The 22,533-nt window shown below is 42.3% G+C and overlaps 1 protein-coding gene across 1 annotated transcript in view; it reads right to left on the reverse strand.

Annotated features, from left to right (window-relative positions):
* Positions 1–4,361: 4,361 nt before the first annotated feature.
* The window catches only part of LOC146679592 (protein NLRC3-like), a 48,997-nt gene continuing 30,825 nt past the window's right edge, over positions 4,362–22,533 (reverse strand). The window contains exons 3-8 of the mRNA XM_085450218.1: positions 20,113–20,286; positions 19,743–19,916; positions 18,566–18,736; positions 14,426–14,599; positions 5,046–5,092; positions 4,362–4,897 (exon numbers count right to left, since the gene is read on the reverse strand). Coding sequence (XP_085306344.1) covers positions 4,362–4,897; positions 5,046–5,092; positions 14,426–14,599; positions 18,566–18,736; positions 19,743–19,916; positions 20,113–20,286 — 1,276 coding nt within the window. The remainder of the gene's footprint in view (positions 4,898–5,045; positions 5,093–14,425; positions 14,600–18,565; positions 18,737–19,742; positions 19,917–20,112; positions 20,287–22,533) is intronic.

Raw genomic sequence — 22,533 nt, forward strand, 5'->3', positions numbered from 1 at the left:
CGTGTGTCTTTTAACAAAAGGCCGTCTTCAACAGTGAGCGTGGCTCGGTCAGGCCAGTAATTTCGCAGTAAAGGCTCTTGTTTTGCATGTTCTGGCCAGCCTTCGGTGCACATGTCCATGACGCGAGCACACACACTGTCGCTTTTCAGTTGCTCCTTCAGTGTTTGCATATATGATGAACTGACAGGCATGTTTGCTACAATACTGTCCACATATATGTCTGTGCTTTCCATTAGCTCTTTGTCTGGCAGGTTCATTGGTTTTTTCAGAGGTGAGCGGGACAAAGTATCTGCTGTCCAGAGCGATTTCCCGGGGGCGTACTGCACAGTGTACGAGTAACGCATGAGTCTCATTCTGAATCGCTGGATCCTGGGTGGCAAGAGATCCAGAGCTTGTCCTCCCAGTAAGGAAACGAGAGGTTTGTGGTCCGTTTCAAGACAAAAATGTTTACCAATCAGGAAATCACGAAAACGCTCACACGCCCATGTAGATGCCAGTGCCTCTTTTTCCACTTGTGCGTATCGTTGTTCTGTAGGAGAAAGGGACCTCGATGCATACGCCACTGGTCGCCATCCTTCTTCCCACAGCTGCAAAAGAACACCTCCGAGACCATAGGATGAAGCATCTGCTGATACTTTAATGTCTCTGTTGGGGTCATACATTGCGAGCACTGGGGGTGAGGTCAGGGCATCACGTAATGTTTTGAAAGCTCTCGCTTGGTCAGTTCCCCAATACCATGCGTTCTTTTTGGAAAGAAGATCTCGCAGGGCTTTGTCTTTTTCAGCTAAATGGGGGATGAACTTGCCCACTTGATTCACCATGCCCAGAAAACTACGCAACTCTGACACATTAGTTGGCTCTGTCATTTCTGTAATTGCCTCCGTTTTCTTCGGGTCAGGACTGATTCCTGCATCCTCTATGATGTGACCCAAGAAAGCAACCTTGCTCTGGGAGAGCTCGCATTTTTCAACATTCAGCGTTATGCCTGCTTTTTCCAGTCTTTGCAGTGTAGCATGGAGACGGGAATCATGCTCCTGATGGTTACGTCCCCACACCAACACATCATCAATGTGACACACCACTCCTTCGAGACCCTCGATGACCTCCGCCATCATGTGCTGGAAGTGTTCGGGCGCTGAGTTGATCCCAAACGGTAGGCGGTTAAAGTGGAACCGCCCAAAGGGTGTGATGAAGGTGGTGAGTTTGGCAGACTCATCGGACAGGGGAATCTGCCAGAAGCCCATGTTGGCAACCAGTTTGCTAAACACTTTGGCTCCTGCGAGCATTCCGAGACTTTGTTCAACCGATGGCAGCACATATTTTTCCCTGCACACATACTCATTTAGTCCGGTAAAGTCTACGCAAAGTCTTAGCCTAGGGCTGTTTTTCTTTGGAACAACAACCATGCCGGCACACCAATCCGTTGGTTCCTCAACTCGGGTAATGACACCAAGCTCTTCCATTCGTTGGAGTTCCTCCTTTACCCTTCCCATTAGAGGCAGAGGAAGCCTTCGCGGAGTTTTGAGAGAGTACGGCACAGCGTTCGGTTTGAGTTTAATGTGGTAGGCCTGCTGCACTTTCCCTAGACCATTGCAAAGTTTAGGGTAAGTAGTCTTCAGAGTGTCCATTGAAACCGCGTCAATTCGCACCAGCAGGCCAAGAGCTGTAATGGCGGGCAGGCCTAGCAGTGGAGTGCTCAGGTTTCTTACAACATAGACCTTCTCTGTTGTCTGTTTCGCTCCGTAGTTTAGCTGTAGCTTTGTAAAACCTGCAACGTCCAGTGGTGTTTTTCCAGGGCCTAACAAAGGTTTTTCTGGCTGCTGGAGAACTGGTCTGTGTTCGTTAGCAAAAATCTTTGATAAGTCCGAGTCAGCTATTACAGTCACATCTGCTCCAGTATCCAATTTGAAAGTGATTTTTGCATCTTTCACTTGTATGATGGCTGTCCACGCCTGGCCGTCACTGGAAACTGAGCCTAGGAAGAAACCTTGCTCCTCTTCCTCCTCAATACTTTGCACTGTTTTGCTTTGTCTGCAGACTCGCTGGTAGTGACCTTTTTTTCCACATAAATGACATTTTGCATCATTTGCTGGGCACTCAGGTTTCGGATGTGGAGAGCCTCCGCACTTGTAGCATTTATTACTTTGTCTCTTCCTATATTGCTGTTGTGTTTTGACAGTTTTATTTTTGAACATGTTGAACTTTGTTTTGTCGTGCTTTTGTATCACTCTGTCAACTGTTTTCGCATTTACTTGCATTACATTTGTTTCACTTCTCAAAGCCGACTGTTGCTTTTTGATTTCTTCTGACTGCCTGGCCATATTTATAGCTTTATCCAAGTCCAAGTCTTTTTCCATCTGCATGCGCTCAGACAGCCTCGTGTCGGCCAAGCCCACTACTATTCTGTCTCTTATCAGCTCATCGTGGAGCGGTCCGTAGTTACAGTGCTCCGCTAATGCATGCAAAGCAGTCACGAATGCATCAACAGTCTCATTCGGCTCTTGTTTGCGCATATTAAAACGTGCGCGCTCATAAACAACATTTTTCCTGACAATGAAAAAGTTGTGGAAGCTATCTCTCACTTTAGTATAGTCCCGTTGGTCTACATCACTTAACTTTAGTCCTCTCAGGACGTCATCCGCTTCGTCTCCCATACAATATATGAGAGTGTTCACTTGATTTTCCACCGAGCTCGCAGACAGATTACTTGCCTGACGGAATCTCTCGAAGCGACGGACCCATCTTGTCCATTCGTGTGGTTTGGAAAAATCAAAGGGCTCCGGTGGTTGGATGCTAAACGTAGCGTTGGGAGTGCTAGCCGCGGTGCTAACTCCTGCCCTCGGACGATCGTCTACGCCGTCATTCTGCATTTTGTTTCCACCTTCCCCTTACACTGGCAGATGTATGGAGTCTTACAAGTCACACAGCACTTCTGACACCATGTAGGATTCTTACTCTTTATCTGAATAAGTACGCGGGACCACTGTGTGCAGTAAGACCATCTCTTTCTTTACTTCCTGTCATGCCAACTCCCGGCATGCATTGCCAGTGCGTAACACGTAATTACACAATCAAACAATGAACACATACTGCCCATACAACAAATGTACCAGAGACAATTATGAATACACCACACAATACACCATAGAAACACAAGACAAGCAACAGGGGCAGGTAAAGGGTAAGAGAGAGCCAGTGTAGACAGCGCATCCGGTCCTGCAGCATCTGTGCTGGTCCAGTCGACCGCCATCTTCCCCGGTAGGGCACAAGCATCGAAGGCGTTTGGAAAGGGAGGGGGGATCAGTGTGTGCATATCAGTGTATGTGTGTGTGTGTGTGTGTGTGTGTGTGTGTGTCTAGAGTTCAGCTGAGACAGTGTCCTTCGCCCCGCCAGGCAAAGTAAACAGTCTTCCAGCCAACCCAGGTGGCCTTGCATGGAATGGGGGGGAACAGTCTAAACACAGTCGTTATCAGGGTGTTTTGTTCAGCTCCAGCCTTGAGGCCGCAGCTGGCGCCAAAGGGGTATCCGCATGAAGTGATGGTGGTTTTTACTTTAGTGTGAACAACTCATATGAATTTCAAAGCTGTTCTAACAGTCCAACACTGGTCTCTCAATCTCCCGTTGGAGAGCCGTGAGCTTTCTATGATGTTATCCAAACTTATGTTCCGTGATGTTGTCATTCTTTTTGCTCAAAGAGCCGATTCTGAGAACTCACGACCGCAGTGCACTTCCCCAAGATGTGGTCGAATTTGCGCTCAAAGGTGTTATTCGAGCTAGCTAGATGCAATCCAGTTTTTCACTCAGAGGTCTTGTTCTGAGTATTTACAGCAGCTGTAGCCTCTCCAAGATCTTCTCCGTGCTGCACTCAATGAGCCCATTTTAAGAAACTCACGCCTCGTTCCATCATTTCAATCCCAGCGGGCAGCCTTGTGGGGGTTCCGCTTTCTTAATTCTTCGATAAGCCAGGGCCAAGCCAGCTCCGATCAGCAAGAACCCTGTTACAATGGTTCTGAATAGGTAGATATCTTCAGCAGTCAGGCTCACCCGAGCCCAGACTTCTCGTTGACAAGGGGTGTCAATTGCATTCAGAGACCAGTTGAACAAATCCATAATTCCTATTTTAGGTTTTAGAGAACAGACTGTGAGAGAGTGTTCCAGGGAAAAGTAAGTAAAAACACAAGACAAGACAAGGACATAAGAAGCTAAGCAGGGAAGTTAAGGGCAGGAGAGGAGAAAAGTGCGACCGTCTTAGCTGAGAACCAAGAGACAAAAAAAAAAAAAAGAGACAGACATGTACAGACTGAACTATCTGTTCAACAGTCAGAGTGTTTATCTAACAGGAGACACTCTTTACACTCCACTCAGCACAGGGACACCGAGGAACCTCGGTAGACTGTAAACCCAGGATAAAGAGTTTGAGTGAATGTGGTGTTGAAGGTGTGGAGGTGGATCAGAGTGTCAGAGGAGACTCTGTAGAAGGACAGAGTGCCAGCAGGACAGTCCACATACACTGCTGCTCTGTTAGAGACAGAGGAGGAGGAGGAGGAGGAGGAGATGGATGTTTGTCTTTTATTATGCCAGACATAGCAAGGACCATCATCAGAGAACTCAAGACTCCAGGACTGATCATTGAGTCCAAAAACAAAATCGTTACTGTCTCCTTTCCTTCTGATGCTTCTGTAACTCACTGATATACAAATGTCTCCTCTCCACTCGACCTCCCAGTAACAGCGACCAGTCAGACCATTTCTACACAGCAGCTGAGGATGAAAACCAAATCTGTCTGGATGATCAGGATATGACTGAACCTCCTCCACATGTGTCACCTTTGTGTTGTTGTCAGACAGTTGGAGGTTTGTGTGCACTGTGTTTGTGTCGATTGTGAGTTGACAGGAATCTGATGGAGAGAACAAACACAATCCAGCTGCAGTTATTGATCCATCATCTGTTCATTGATTGACACTTTGATGATGACTCCTGACATGATGAAGATGGTTGAATGTGTGCTGCTTTGTTTTCATGAATCCCATTAAAAACACACTTACACTTCCTCAGACCTGGTCTCAACCATCGGACTCCAGCAGGCTCCACCCTGAAAGGAGGAGGGGGGTCAGAGCAGCACAGTCAGCATGCACACATGGACATTACATGGCTCTCATACACACACTGTTACACACTGATAAAGAAACAGGCCAATATTCTCACAATTTCACTTGAATCCGTATGTAGATCAAACTGCTCATGACTGATCCTGGATCTGTCAGCACACTCCATTGAATGAAATATGTCTTGATGAATGCTCAATCATCCAGGTAAATAGATCCCAAAAGGCTGATTCTGTTCATCTTGACGTAACATTTTCAGTAACAGTTGAGTAACGAGTAACAGTTTTGTCACTCATCCAAAGTGACTTCTTCAGTCTCAGCTGACTGCAGGTTTCCCAATCTTATAAACAGTACATTTGCACAATAACTGAAACCAACCCAATGAATGAACAATGGACTGTGAGGTCAGTTCCTTGATAATTAATATAAAAATTGTCATGACCATTGATCAACAACTACTGAACAAAGCACACTGATTAATTCAATTCAATTTATTTATATAGCGCCAAATCACAACAAAAGTCACCTCAAGGCGCTTCATAGATACAGAGAAAAACCCAACAATCATATGACCCCCTATGAGCAAGCCCTTTAGCATCAGTGGGAAGGAAAAACTCCCTTTTAACAGGAAGAAACCTCAGACAGAACCAGGCTAAGGGAGGGGCGGGGCCATCTGCAGTGATTGGTTGGGGTGAGAGAAGGAAGAAAGGATAAAAACATGCTGTGAAAGAGAGACAGAGATAATAACAGGTATGACTCAATTCAGAGAGGTCTGTTAATACATAGTAAGTGAGAAAGGTGACTGGAAAGGAAAAACTCAATGCATCATGGGAATCCCCGGCAGCCTACGTCTATTGCAGCATAACGAAGGGAGGATTCAGGGTCACCTGGTCCAGCCCTAACTATATGCTTTAGCAAAAAGGAAAGTTTGAAGCCTAATCTTACAAGTAGAGACAGCGTCTGTCTCCCGAATCCAAACTGGAAGCTGGTTCCACAGAAGAGGGGCCTGAAAACTGAAGACTCTTCCTGCCATTCTACTTTTAAATACTCTAGGAACAACAAGTAGGCCTGCAGTGTGAGAGCGAAGTGCTCTAATAGGGTGATATGGTACTACAAGGTCATTAAGATAAGATGGGGCCTGATTATTTAAGACCTTGTATGTGAGGAGCAGGATTTTGAATTCAATTCTGGATTTAACAGGAAGCCAATGAAGGGAAGCCAAAACAGGAGAAATCTGCTCTCTCTTTCTAGTCCCTGTCAGGACTCTTGCTGCAGAATTTTGGATTAACTGAAGGCTTTTCAGGGAGTCTTTAGGACTTCCTGATAATAATGAATTACAGTAGTCCAGCCTGGAAGTAATAAATGCATGAACTAGTTTTTCAGCGTCACTCTGAGACAGGATATTTCTAACTTTAGAGATGTTGCACAAATGGAAGAACGCAGTCTTTCATACACTCAACAAAAATATAAACGCAACACTTTTGTTTTTGCTCCCATTCCCCATGGGATGGACGTAGAGACCTAAAATTCATTCCAGATACACAATATAACCATCCCTCCCAAACAGTGGTCACAAATCAGTCCAAATGTGTGGTAGTGGGCACATCTGCCATATTGAGATAATCCATCCCACCTCACAGGTGTGCCACATCAGGATGCTGATCTGACATCATGAGTAGTGCACAGGTGTACCTCAGACTGCCCACAACAAAAGGCCACCCTGGAATGTGCAGTTTTGTCTCACAGCAAAATGCCACAGATGCCACAAGCAATGAGGGAGCGTGCAATTGGCATGCTGACAGCAGGAATGTCAACCAGATCTGTCGCCCGTGCATTGAATGTTCATTTCTCAACCATAAGCCGTCTCCACAGGCGTTTCAGAGAATATGGCAGCACATCCAACCGGCCTCACAACCGCAGACCTCGTGTAACCACACCAGCCCAGGACCTCCACATCCAGCAGGTTCACCTCCAAGATCGTCTGAGACCAGCCACCCAGACAGCTGCTGGAACAATTGGTTTGCACAACCAAACAATTTCTGCACAAACTGTCAGAAACCGTCTCAGGGACGCTCAACTGCATGCCCGTCGTCCTCATCGGGGTCTTGACCTGACTCCAGCTCGTCGCCGTAACAGACTTGTGTGGGCAAATGCTCACATTCGATGGCGTCTGGCACGTTGGAGAGGTGTGCGCTTCACAGATGAATCATGGTTCACATTGTTCAGGGCAGATGGCAGCTGAGAATGTCCCAGTTCTTGCATGGCCAGCATACTCACCGGACATGTCACCCATTGAGCATGTTCGGGATGTGCTTGACCGGCGTATACGACAGCGTGTACCAGTTCCCACGAACATCCAACAACCTCGCACAGCCATTGAAGTGGAGTGGACCAACATTCCACAGGCCACAATTGACAATCTGATAGACTCCATGCGACGATGTGTTGCACTGCATGAGGCAAATGGTGGTCACACCAGATACTGACCGGTTCTGGGTCCCCAGACCCCCAATAGCGCAAAAAACTGCACATTCCAGGGTGGCCTTTTGTTGTGGGCAGTCTGAGGTACACCTGTGCACTACTCATGATGTCAGATCAGCATCCTGATGTGGCACACCTGTGAGGTGGGATGGATTATCTCAATATAGCAGATGTGCCCACTACCACACATTTGGACTGATTTGTGACCACTGTTTGGGAGGGATGGTTATATTGTGTATCTGGAATGAATTTTAGGTCTCTACGTCCATCCCATGGGGAATGGGAGCAGTAACAAAGGTGTTGCGTTTATATTTTTGTTGAGTGTATTTGCTTAATATGTGCGTTGAAGGACATGTCCTGGTCAAAAATGACTCCAAGGTTCCTCACAGTGTTACTGGAGGCCAAGGTAATGCCATCCAGAGTAAGAATCTGGTTAGATACCATATTTCCAAGATTTTCAGGGCCGAGTACAATAACCTCAGTTTGATCTGAATTAAGAAGCAGAAAGTTAGCGGCCATCCAGGTCTTTATGTCTTTAAGACATTCCTGCAGTTTAACTCATTGGTGTGTGTTATATGGCTTCATGGACAGATAGAGCTGGGTGTCATCAGCATAGCAGTGTAAATGTATGCTGTGTCTTCTATTGATGCTGCCTAAGGGAAGCATGTATAATGTAAACAGAATTGGTCCTAGCACTGAACCCTGTGGAACTCCATAATTAACCTCAGTGTGTGAAGAGGACTCTCCATTTACATGAACAAACTGGAGTCTATTAGATAGATATGATACAAACCACTGCAGCACAGTACCTGTAATACCTACAGCATGTTCTAATCGCTCTAATAGGACATTATGGTCGACAGTATCGGATGCTGCACTAAGGTCTAGAAGGACAAGCACAGAGATGAGTCCACTGTCAGAGGCCATAAGAAGATCATTTGTAACCTTCACTAAAGCTGTTTCTGTGCTGTGATGAGCTCTGAAACCTGACTGAAACTCTTCAAATAAGCCATTCCTCTGCAGATGATCAGTTAGCTGTTTGATAACTACTCTTGATATGATATGAAAGGAAGGTTGGAGATTGGCCTATAATTAGCTAACACTGCTGGGTCTCGAGATGCTTTTTGAGTAAAGGTTTAACTACAGCCAGCTTGAAGGCCTGTGGTACATAGCTGATTATTAGAGATAGGTTGATCATATTTAAGATTGAAGAATTAATTAATGGCAGGACTTTGAGCAGTTTTGTAGGAATGGGGTCTAGAAGACGTGTTGATGGCTTGGAGGAGGTAATTATTGAAGTTAACTCAGAAAGATCAATTGGAGAAAAAGAGTCTAACTTAACATCAATGGTACTAAGAGTAGCTGTAGATAATATTACATCTGTGGGATGATTATTGGTAATTTTTTCTCTAATGATTAAAATTTTATTTGTGAAGATGTTCATGAAATCATTACTAGTTAACGTTAAAGGGATGGTTGGCTCAACAGAGCTCTGACTGTTTGTCAGCCTGGCTACAGAGCTGAAGAGAAACCTGGGGTTGTTCTTGTTTTCGTCAATCAGTGACAAATAGTAAGATGTTCTGGCTTTGCGGAGGGCTTTCTTATAAAGCAACAAACTATTTCTCCAGGGTAAATGATGATCTTCTAAATTTGTGACATGCCATTTCCTCTCCAGATTACGAGTCATCTGCTTTAGGCCACGTGTTTGAGAATTATACCACGGAGTCAGGTACTTCTGATTTGAGACCTTAGTTTTCACTGGAGCTACAGTATCCAGAGTTGTACGTAGTGAGGAGGTAAAATTATTATTAACAAGATGATCGACCTCTGTTGGAGTAGCGTTCAGATAGCTGCTCTGCTCTGTGTTGGTACAGGGCATTGAAGATGATAACAGTGGGTGGATTATATTCTTAAACTTAGTTACAGCACTTTCAGAAAGACATCTACTTTGATAAAGTCCACTCGCCACTGCTGTGTAATCAATTATTGTAAATGTAAATGTTGTCAGGAAATGATCAGACAGGAAAGGGTTTTCAGGAAACACTGTTAAATGTTCAGTTTCTATGCCATATGTTAAAACAAGATCTAGATTGTGATTAAAGTGGTGGGTGGGTTCTTTTACATTTTGAGAGAAGCCAATTGAGTCTAATAACAGATTAAATGCCATGTTGAGGCCTTCATTTTTAGCATCTACATGGATGTTAAAATCACCCACAATAATTATTTTATCTGAGCTGAGAACTAAATCAGACTTAGAAATCAGAGAGAAACTCTGTGTAAGGCCCAGGTGGACGGTAGATGATAAAAAGTAAGGCTGGTTTCTGAGTTTTACAGCTGGGGTGGAGAAGGCTAAGCATCAGGCTTTCAAATGAATTAAAAGTCTGTCTTGGTCTTTTGTTAATGTGAGGCTGGTGTGAAAAATTGCTGCCAAAAGCATGGATAAGTTTCTCAAGGTCCTTGCGTGGTATGTGATGCTTGGCCTTGGAGATTTGACGCAGTTGGTAGATAGATATTAACTAGATATTTAACTAGAGAGGATACTGGTTTGTCGAACTTAAAGGAGCTGTCAAAAATATACCAAAGTTGTTAACAGTGCGAGGAAGAAAGGCGGCAAGGGGTCCAAGAGTGTCAGCAAATTGGCCCCGGGGAATACGGTTTTCAAACAACACGATTTCCATTTTCTTGTCATTTAATAAACAGCGTACTGACGGTGAAATATCATTATTCAGCTGAAAGTACATTTTTATATCATCAGCATAATAGTGAAAGGAGATATTATGCTTTTTGAAGATAGAGTCTAGGGGTAGCTTATACAATGAAAACAACATAGGGCCCAACACAGTTCCCTGGGGCACACCACACACTGTTCCAAAAAATAGTAATGCCAAAGTATTTTACTGTGTAGTTTACAGTTGTGTACTGTTTTTCTAGAATATCATTACATTTACATAAGTAGACTGTGATCTGACACGTCAAATGTAAAATAACATAACATCACTGTAAATGTAATAAAACACAATTTACTTGTTTGTTAAATATATTTTGTTGTACATATGCATATTTAGATCGTAAAAATACATCCAGGAATGTCTCCCATCATGCCTTGGGACATGTGCTGCTGTTTAGATGTTATTGTTCTATTGTTTATGGTTACGTTACTTTTAACTGTTATCTCGAATGTTGTGTTTACGCCGTGGTGCAGCATCACTGACAGTTGTTGTTTTGTAGAGAGAGTGCTGTACCATGAGTGACTTCTGTTGTGCTGTTGTTGAACCTTGAGGCACATTGTAGCACACTCAATAAGGAGCTCCCCCTATCAGCTTGGGGTTAAATAACAAGCTCAATCTCTCTCTGTGAGCTTATTTGTTAAGATTTCTCTGCATGCCACAATGTAAAACATTGCACGGACACGCTGTGCTAATTATATATTTTGAAAAAGAAATTTAGAGGTAGGAATTGCAATTAATATAAATAACATGACGCTAAGCATCGGCCAATGAATGTGAACTAACAACAAGGTCGCGGGTATGGCTGCGACCGTAGGAAAAAACCCCTAATATGAAGGTATTTTACTGTGCATTTTACAGTAATGTTCTGTTCTTCTAGAATATCATTAAAGTTACGTAAATAGACTTTGACTTCACATTTTGAATGTAAATTAACGTTAAATCACTGTAATGTAATACAACATAACTGTCATGATTATTAAATGTATCTGTCTGTACATATGCATATTTAGATTGTTAAAATACATTCACAAATGTATCATGATTTCACAAATATCTGTCCGTTATTTGAAAGATCGAATTCAAATGTAATGCTATGGAAAAGTATATAACATGATCCCTATAAGCTTGTGTTACATCAGATAAGTATTATTATCGCTGCTAGTTAGGCCGTTCGTGGCTCAAGAGTTAGCAGTTCGCCTTGTGATCAGAGAGTGTTCGAGCCCCGGCTCGGACACTCTCCGTCGTTGTGTCCGTGGTCAGGACTCTTCACCTACCGCCTACTAGTGATGGCCAAAGGGGCCAATGGTGCAATATGGCAGCCTCGCCTCTGTCAGTCTGTCCCAGGGCATGCAATCAATTATTATTCAAATCAACTGTTAACTGTATATTTCTGTACATTTACGTATTATGATTCATATTTCCACATTCAGTGACCTTGTTTATAGGTAATTTCATTGTTTGATTGCGTAAAAATGTACCTAATTTAATGTCTAAAAGCACTTGGAAAAGGCAGAATCCCATGTCAAATTAGCGCAACAAACTCTATTTTCATTACTGAAAATAACCATATTTTTATGGGACAGTTATTTTCTGTTATTTCACGGTCGTATTATGGCACCCCAGCTGCCGGAAGATTACCATTGTTTTACGATGTTTTTTGTAACAGTGCAGTAGAAGGAAGCAAGAAAAGATGAGCAGCCACCAATGGTGACGGAGTATGACCTATTCGAAAGATACCATCTAAACCAGTTAAAGGCACTACCCCTTATGCCAAGTGTATCTTCAAGCCTCGTTAAGAGCATATTATGGTCCACCATATCAAAAGAAGAAGCCAAGTCCAATAGAACTAAATCTGTAGAGCACCGAGTCGGCAAATAAAAAAAGGTCATTAAGGACTCTCAGCAGCGCTGATTCAGTGCTAGGGCATGGTTTAAAGCCAGACTGGAATATATTGCAGATATTATTTGCATCCAAATAGGCCTGCATCTGCAAGAGGACTATCTTCTCCAATGTTTTGACAAGAATGGAAGTTTGGAAATCGGCCTACAATTTGCAAGGTCCTTAATATCAAGGTTACTTTTTTTAGGATGGGCTGTAATACCGCTTGAAGCCAGCCAGAAGACAGTGATAAATTCATTAAGGATAAGATACTGCCCAATTACATCAAAACCATCCTTGACAAAGTGAGATGGGAGGATATCAAATGATTTTTCAGTTGATCAATTATTTGCTTAAGAGTGGGAATTAACACCAGCACAAACTGATGAAAAGTTGATGGGCACCCTAAGACTACGTCCACACTAGCCCAGACAGATTTTAAAATACCGTTTTTGTCTGAAAATGCTCCACGTCCCCACCAGCGTTTTCAGTCGTTTTCACAGAGTTGTGCGTCCACATTGAAATGGCCAAAAAAATTACGTTCCAGTACTGCGCATGTGTGAAATCCAAGATTTGACCTGCCTCATTTCTGTCTGCCGTTTATTTACTTTGCGGCTCATTGAAATGTCGCGGCAAAAGGTCGAGGAAGCACCCCAAGTTTTTTTAATGGACTAACAATGAGGTGGAGTTGTTGCTGCAAGTAACACAAATGTACAAAGTTGCCAAAGCAAGTGAGAATTAAATAATTTGAAGAAAATCTTTCCAGAGCATGTCAGAATTGAGAGCAAACAAAACAACTGCTGTATAATGCCCTTCGCTATCTTTGTTTAATTGGTCGCATGATTGCATCATATGACTAAAATGTGTCATCGTTTAAGAAAGTCTCCGTTTTCACTGTCCACACTGTGATGCAAATGCGTCTTCAAATGTATTCATTTTCGAGAGCGTTTTCAAAACACTGCGTTTCTCTTTTGGCAAAACGCCGTCTCAGTGTGGGCGGGAGGCCAAAACGGAGAGAAAACGATGCACTTTCGTTTGAAACCGCATTAGTGTGGACATAGCCTAAGATAGGGGCAGGGCTCCTCACTAAGTAGTGTATGGCTTTTAAAGATCTAATTTTGTCTGCGAAGTAATTTAAAAATTCTATACAGAGGGCTGGAGGGGACGCCCACAGGACTTCGGGACAGGGATTGACCAATGAATTAAATATTTTAAATAACATTCGGGGGATGTGAATGGCAACAATAATATCCAATAGAAAAGCCGCTTTAGCCATTTTAGCAGCATTTTGAAATTCCAAGGGGCTCATACGTAGTATATCAAGGGAAAACTGGAGCCTATCTTTCTTCCATCTCCTCTCAGCTTGGCGGCAAGCCTGACGTAAGACACATTTAGTGTCATTTGACCAAATTTGGGAGTGAGTTCTGGGACGTTTCCCTTTAACTGGGGCAACAGCATCAAGGATATGAGAGCATGTGGATATCAAAGAATTTGTGTAATCATCAGCCGTAAGAGATATAGAACAATCAGTAACAGATAATGCAGAGTAAATAAATGTTACAGAGAATTTAGCAACAGTTTCTGGGTTGATTATACGCGCCAGGTGTCGGGGGCAATCTGAATGCTGATTTAATTTGCATCACATGGAAAATTGTCAGAAATCCCAGTATTGTCAATATTCTTAATGCAAAATTCCAGGCCACATGAAATAAAGAAGTCAAGAGTATGGAATTTATAATGGGTAGGTACATTTGCCCACTGAGACAGGCTAAAAGAATCCATAAGAGCGAGAAAATCCTTGGCTAACAGATCATTTTTGGAGCAGATATGAATATTAAAATCACCAGTAATAAGAGCACAGTCGTAGTTTAACAGAGATCCTAAAAGATCAGAACTTCAAAACTGGGCTAGGTAAGGGAGGGCAGTTGCCGCACTCTAAATTTATGTTTAATGACCTCTACCTCTACCATTTGCCCTGGGTGAAAAAAAAAATCCTGATTGAGGTTATTATAATTCATGCATGAAAGGGTTAATGTTCCTGCAACTAGACTCCTTGGAGACCCCTACATAAATGTCCATGTACTATCCAGTTAGACTACTGTGTCTGTCCCTGAAAATGTTCCTGCATGTGTGATTGTTTATGTATCATCTGCAGGAAACAAACAGGAAGTGAGTGAAAGACACAGGAAATGTTTCCAGCTCTTCCTCCTCTATCAGACATTCTCTCCATACCTGAGAGTGTCCAGTCTCCAGCCTGGATCCGTCAGTCCAGACGACAGCAGCTTAATTCCTGAATCACCTGGATGATTGTAGCTCAGGTCCAGCTCTCTCAGATGGGAGGGGTTGAAGCTCAGAGCTGAGGCCAGAGAAGTACAACTTTCCTCTGTGATCAGACAGCCTGACAGACTGCAGACACACAAAACAACAATCCATCTGTCAACAATCATTTTCTCTTTGTCACAATAACATCTATCCATTTACATCCATTCAATGTAACTTTATTTAAAAATGACAATTCCCAACAGACAACAACAGTCATCTGAAGCTGTTTAACAGTGTAAGGTAACAGCCTCCAATATTAGAGAGAAAGCCCCAAACATCAGACAATCCACTGTGAGCAGCACTTGGTGATGGTGGGAAGAAGAACTCCCTTTGACACAAAGATCCTCCCAGTGAAAACAGGCTCCAGGAGGAGCATCTACCATGACTGGTTGCAGGGTGAGGGGAAAGAGAAGAGATAAGCTCAGAGAGACAAGAACAAAACACAAACTAAGGGGAGAGAAGACAAAAGTTAAGCACATGCAGTAGTGACATCAGGAGTGAAAAGAGGGGAGAAGAAAGCAGAGCATCATGGGAAGTCCACCAACAGCCTGAGCCTATAGCAGCGTAACTAAGGGATGGTTCGGGGTCACCCGATCCAGCTCCAACTTTAAGCTTTATCAAAAAGGAAAGTTAAAGGATGATCTTCAAAGTAGAGAGGGTGTCGGTCTCCTGAACTCACACTGGGAGCTGCTTCCACACCAAGTCCAGCATAGCCAGGCATTCTTTGTGTTAGCTGGTTTGACAAAATGAGCTAACACAAAGAAAGCTGGTTTCATATACTAAAGATAAAAAGCGTAGACAAGCAAAGCAGAAGAAGGTTTTGGAATCCAAGGTAAAACACACAGAAGGAGATAATCTTAAAAAAAAAAAAACATACTACACTCTACATTCAGCATTAGACTGTCTACTGACAAAAGATACAATAACTAAAATTAGATTTGCTAGGCAAAGGGTCTATGAACATGGTGACAAACCTGGGAAATACTTAGAATACCTGACTGAGAAGAAATTAGACTTTTAGAACATCACTTCAATTAAAGATGTAAATGGAAAACAGTTTTTTGACAACAGCAGTAGTAATATTATATTTAGAAAGTTCTATGCATCACAGATTCAGACAAATACAGCAGACCCATTGGATGTATTTTTCACCCCTCTTAACCTTCCCAAGTTGTCTGAAGACCAGAACCTCAAACTGGACTCTCCTATATCAAAACAGGAGGTATTAGATGCCATTACATAGCTGAAGGTTGGCAACATAGTGGGACCGGACTGCCAATTTTTATAAAGAATTTGGAGAAATTTTAGCTGGCCCCCTGTTGAACAATTACAATGACTCTTTTAACCCCTTCAAGACCTACCTTAAAACCAAGACCGCCAGAGCTTATCTTTCTATTTTTACGTGCTGCAGTGCTTTTTTTGGGAGCATTTCCAGTTGCTATACATCAGTACATCAAAACTGGATTGAGTTACTTTATAACAATCCCTGCTCCGCAGTTTTCACAAATGGGGTGCGGTACTCCAGATACTGAAGGGAACCAGACAAGGCTGTCCCTCTTTGCATAGAGCCACTGGCAGAGGCAGTACAAGCTCAGGCAGACACAAATGGTCTGTCCATAGGACAAAGATAGCATGAGATTACTCTGAATGCTGATGATTTACCTGTTGTGTTGACTCGGCCGAAAATGTCAATCCCCTCTCTGGTTGAAACTATTAACCTTTTAAGACCTACCATAGAACCAAGTCCGCCAGAGCTTATATTATACTTTTACATGCTGTAGTGCCATTTTTGGGAGAATTTCAAGTTGCTATTCATCAATACAACCATTATAGCCCAAATTTTAATAATATGTAGCCATTAAGTGAATGGTAATTACATAAATTGCAAAAAAGTGCAATAAACTACAAAAAATTGAAAATCATTTTTGTATTTTTAATATATATATTTCTAGTTAGAGAAATTTAAGAGGCTTATCCCTCAAAACTGTAAATACAAAAATGTTGCACAAAATAGTTTCCCACCACAGGAAATCTGTTTTGAGTGTCTTCCCAGTTTTATTTTTGAATAAAAAATAATAATTACAAATTTGCAAAAAACAGCATGTGCATTAAAATAAACTATTTCCAGCAGTGCAATTTGAGTTCTAAGCATCCCAGAAACAATACAGAAATTCATAAAATCCAACATAACTTTTAAAAACACCAGTATAGGCTTATAAGGCCTCGAAGGTAAAAGAAAACCAAAACATTTCAGCGAAAATTATGTCACTTCCGGTTTTGGGCACGTAATGGCGGATATAAGGAGGTATCAGCTGAGCCCATATGGGTATAGTTGCCAATTGGGTACAACAGCACGCTCCTGTCTGGTTGGATATTGAGAGCTCTATGTCCAATTTCCGTTTGAAAAATTTGCTTTTTGTGGGAAAAGTTAAGACCTTAAAGATGTTCTGTAACAACCCACTCACATTATCTACTTTCAGAGTTTGGCGAATGATTCAAAAACTAGAAGGAAGGTCTCACTTAACATCTCTTTTTACTCCCTCATCTGATTATCCTCCTTTTTTGACTGGGACCACTGACCCTGGCTTTCGGAACTGTGCTGCGAATCGTATTTCTATCTTTTCTGACTTAATTGACAGGGCCAACCTTATATCTTTTGTCCAGCTAATTAATAAATAAAACATTGATAGGCGCGAATTCTTTAGATATTTACAAGTAAGGGACCATAACCAAAGAGCTACAAAAATACTTAATAAACAAACGGTCTTTAACTATGAAAAGCAGATATTTCAGCCAAATCTTAGAACGTCTATGAAAATTTGTTGTGGCCTGTTAAAAGAATTTGGGCTCAAGGACACAACTTATTTAAAGAGGACTTGAGAAAAGGAATTACATATAGAGATTAGTGACGAGGCATGGAATGAAGTCTGAGAGAATGCTAAATCTCTGAGTGTCTGTAATAAAGTAAACTGTGCCCTAAATGTAAAATAGAAATGGGCAACCTCATGCACTGTCTATGGTCCTGCCGGAAAATGCAACAATTTTGGTTTGTCATAAAGCAGGGGTGGCCAACTCCAGGCCTCAAGAGCCGGCATCCTGCAGGTTTTTGATCTCACCCTGGATAAACACACTTGAATCAAATGATTAGTTCATTACCAGGCCTCTGGAGAACTTCAAGACATGTTGAGGAGATCATTTAGCCATTTGAATCAGCTGTGTTGGATCAAGGACACATCTAAAACCTAAAGGACACCGGCTGTCGAGGCCTGGAGTTGGCCACCCCTGTCATAAAGTGTGAACTGGATAAGATCTTCACCACTGACACTGAATGCAATCCATTGCGCATGCTACTTGGATTGGCAAATGACAAAATCGGGTGGTAGTTTGGAACGCAGCTCTATGTACTGTTAATGTTCTTTGCAAGAAAAGGTGTCCTTTTGAACTAGATCAAGAACACGGCCCCATCTAAGACTAAATTGCACCGGACAGTACTGAAATATGTGTCACTAATTTGCTAAAATGCAAGTTACATAGTAGGGACAAAAAGTTTCATAAAATATGGGGCCCATTTATGCCGGTTTGGATATTTCTGCTATTTTCTTACAGGCCCTGGTATAATACAAGCACGTCACTGCTATTTTACATACGTGTATCGTTAATTGTATCTCATAATCAAAGTGTCTGGATTTTCTATTCATTTATCTGTATTCTTGAGCCAGGTTGTTTGCTTTGTCTGCTTTGTTCTGTTCTGTTGGTTTTGTTTTGTTTAATGATGGTGTCCGTGTAAAGTATAAAACTCAATAAATACATGGAAGAAAAAAAAACGTACCAATACTAATGAGACCTGAAGGGACATCTTCCATGGAGGAAGCAGAGTCTGGTGATGAGGGGAATGATTCATCTCCGGGGGCGACTATGTGGACCATGCTTGGTCCACATAGTCGCCATTTTCAGTGGATGATGTTCAAGATGTTTATATTAAGTTACTGTTTATACAGTGATTAGGATCGGGTTTGAAATGATCATCAGTGGACAAACGTAAATCCTGACCTGAGAGTTTCCATTTTACAGTGTAGACTCTTGACTCCAGCAGACAGAAACTTCACTGAAACCTCCAGATCACAGTTACTCAGGTCCAGCTGTCTCAGACTACATGAGTGGGAGCTGAGAACTGAGAACAGAGCGTCATAGCCTCTCTCTGAGAACTTGCAGTGACTAAGTCTGAAAATGAAAGATAAACATTAAACAAACATTGTTGCTGAAGTGAACTGAGGGTGCACTGAATAGTTATTACATGTAACAATACTTAATTCTGTCTTTTCAGGAATCATTCATACCTTACTAAGATACAAGAAAAAATTAGGTTTATTAGCTAAAATACACTGCTAAAAAAAAGAAAAATATACACTTATCAAGATGGTATTCAGTACAGTGGTGGCTCAATTCTGGTAGTTTATGGCAAATGCAAATTGGATTTCACATGCCAGGCAGTGAGGGGCGGGCCCACTAAAGGATATCAGGCCCTCATACCACCATGATGAAGTCTTTTTTATGATTGTTTGCTCAGACTCATTAACACCAGTAGTCTGGTGGAAGTTATTTTGTAGCTCTGGTAATGCTCATTCTTGTTTGTAGAAAAGAGAAGATCAGTTTAAGCTGGTTTTGTCCAAATAAAATTAGCAGGTGCCTTGCCCAAAACAGGGATGGTTTTATGGGTGGAAACCAGTTATATTTTTCCCCTCCTTTCTGACTTTGTTAGTCCCGCTGATTGCTTAAGGATGGTCTACAGCCCTGTCCAACTCCCTGTCTCCCAGAATCTCCTACATGCTCTTGAGAATGTGCTGGGAGACACAGTAAACCTTCTGTCAATGCCACATATTGATGTGTCATCCTGGATGAGTTGGACCAACAGTGCAATGTCCGTGGTGTCCGGGTAGCCTTAGGCTACCAGTATTGACATGGACCCTAATAAACAAATAAAAACAAAAGTCAGAAAGGGTGTGTGTGTGTGTGTGTGTGTGTGTGTGTGTGTGTGTGTGTGTGTGTGTGTGTGTGTGTGTGTGTGTGTGTGTGTGTGTGTGTGTTTGGAGGGGGAGGCACCAGAAAATCCCCTCCTGCTTTGGGTGTTATTTCATTGCTGCCCATCTAAGGTATATGTTAGTAGCATAGTATATTCTTATTGGTTAAATCTGCCAACTGATGAAAACACAATATCCTTTGATCTGACCTCAAAGTATTCACTCTACAGTGTGGAGCCCTAAATCCAGCAGTCAGTAGCTTTACTGCTGAATCATGCAAGTTGTTGTTACTCAGGTCCAGCTCTATCAGACTGGAAGATTGGGAGCTGAGAATTGAGGACAGAGCTTCATCGCTTCTCTCTGAGAGGTTACAGAGATGCAGTCTGTGGAAAAAGAAGACATTTAAGAGTCTTTTTTGTCATATATTAAAGAGATGTTGCAACATGCTGTAAATTTGTCACACTAACAATGAAAAATATTCGAATACAACAACAAATCAAAAAAGATTACCTTGATTTTCTTAGAATTGTAATTGACTGTGTTTATTCTTAAAGAGTTCTGAATATTACTTAAACTTACCTGAGCATTTCCAGTGTACACCATGGACTCTCCACTGCAGCAGAGAGAAGCTTCATTCCTGAAGCTTGCAGGTCATTGAAACTCAGGTCTAGTTCTCTCAGACTTGAGGAGTGGCAGCTGAGAACTAAGGACAGAGCTTCACAGCCTCTCTCTGAGAGATCAGGAATACTCAGTCTAGAAAAAGAAAAGAAAAATATATTTTTCATGTTGCACCTCTTACAATTAAATCAAATGTCTGACCTGCTGGCAGAGGCTTACAGTGCTCTTTGTCATTTTCCCAATTTAAATAGCTACGATAATTCAAAATAATTCTTACTAGTGATGGTAATTTTGATTCGTTTTACTGAATCGAGTTTTAATAAGTCACTCACCAAAGTGAATCGGGTTTTTTGAGTCATTTGCATCACTGAGTCAGTTGACCAGAGAGTGCTAAAAATGTAGTTTCACTCAAACTTAATTTGCTTCTCTTTTCATGTATATCCTACTGCTAAGATGAGTGATTCTAAAAGAAAACAACTATTTTATGAAAAAAAAAAAAGTAGCAAAAAAAATTTCTAAAGGGAACATTTTTTTGTTTATTTTTGTATTATTTTTATATTATTAGAATTTTCCCTAAATGTGTCAAATATCTATTTTCTCATCTAAATGTCCACTAAGCTGTTAGCCAGGGGGTGGTAATGTGCCTTAACATTGGTTACCAACCAAGAAGAAGAAGAAGAAGCTGTGAACCAGGAGGGAGCGGGTGAGCGCGTGAGGGATTCGTTCGCGCTATGATTCAGCACAGGAAAGGAGGGGGTGAGTAGCTCAAATGTGCTGTTAGCATGTTAGCAAAGCGATGCTACTGTCTAGCTATTCTAGCTATTGTCTTGATGTGAGCTCCTACTCAGGGTTTTTTCTTCCAGTTCAGAGCAGAAATGTTTTTGTTAAGATACTGGATGTTGTGTTTTTCTCCACAATTTTTATTATAAGCTAAATATATCTCTACTAATGAAATTAGTTTGCTAACAGCAACAGGGACAAGTGAGTGAGTCAGTTGGGCTTTTGAATCATGATTCATGAGTCAGTAAAGTGATTCTCGAGTAGTGAACGATTCGTTCATGATTCGCGCATCACTAATTCTTACTGAATTCTTACTGCTCACATACTGGACCTTACTGCAGCCTCTCACAGTTCATCCATTTCATGTGCTCCTCACATACAAGGTCTTAAACAATCAGGGTCCATCTATTCAATTCAATTCAATTTTATTTATAGAAATCACAACAAATGTCACCTCAAGGCGCTTCATAGATACAGAGAAAAACCAGTGGCGACAGTGGGAAGGAAAAACTCCCTTTTAACAGGAAGAAACCTCCGGCAGAACCAGGCTCAGGGAGGGGCGGCCATCTGCTGCGACTGGTTGGGGTGAGAGAAGGAAAACAGGATAAAGATCTTAATGATCTTAAGTTCCATTTCACCCCATTCCCACATAGCAAAATTGGTATGGCCCAGATCTGGCCCACACAATGTTCTTACACATGGCCCACATACCACAAAGAATGACGGCCCTGTGGTGTACCAGTTCGGGTTTGCCAGAGGTGGCCCACACATGGGCGAGCACAAGGCCAGTTGCAGACCTGCTGGTGGTCCTTTGCTGGCCCATGTGTGGATTACCTCTGGCACACCCGATCTGGGCCACCAAAGGGCCGTCAATCTTTTTACTCTCCCAGATTACTCAAAGTGCTCTATACAAATCACCCTATTGGGTGTCACATTCACCCAAACACACTTTCACTAAACTAAGTACTTCCTAATTACATTCTAGTGACGAGATTTCCGGCTCTTTCGGCTCGGCTCACTAAAAAGAGCCAGCTCTTTCAGCTCCCAACTGGCTCTTCAGATTGTTTTGTTGATTTGTTTATTATTAACAATAATACAAAATTATTCACAAAAGGAATTACTGATGTAAAAACAAAGTGGTTTTATTTATATAAATATATGAGGTGGTCCCTAGAGACAAAGCACATAGAAACTCCAAAAAGCACGTACGAATTCCAAAGCACATTTCTAGCGTTAACTGAACTTCCGAAACATAGCAAACTAGATCACTTAAATTACACAATTGAAAGCATATGTGTACTGTTTGCGTATTTATACACAAGCACTCATCCATCCATCCATCTTCATCCGCTTTATCCGAGGCCGGGTTGCGGGGGCAGCAGCCTAAGCAAAGAGGCCCAGACCTCCCTCTACCCAGCCACCTCCTCCAGCTTATCCGGGGGAACTCCAAGGCGTTCCCAGGCCAGCCGAGAGATATAATCTCTCCAGCGTGTCCTGGATCTGCCCCGGGGCCTCCTCCCGATGGGACATGCCTGGAACACCTCACCCAGGAGGCGCCCAGGGGGCATCCTTGTCAGATGCCCGAACCACCTCAACTGGCTC

Source organism: Copadichromis virginalis, unplaced genomic scaffold (genome assembly GCF_057382275.1).
Source record: "Copadichromis virginalis isolate Kocher_CV1m ecotype Utaka unplaced genomic scaffold, C_Virginalis_male_GT1.1 unmapped_scaffold_1, whole genome shotgun sequence".
In the NCBI taxonomy this organism is placed as follows: Eukaryota; Metazoa; Chordata; class Actinopteri; order Cichliformes; family Cichlidae; genus Copadichromis; species Copadichromis virginalis.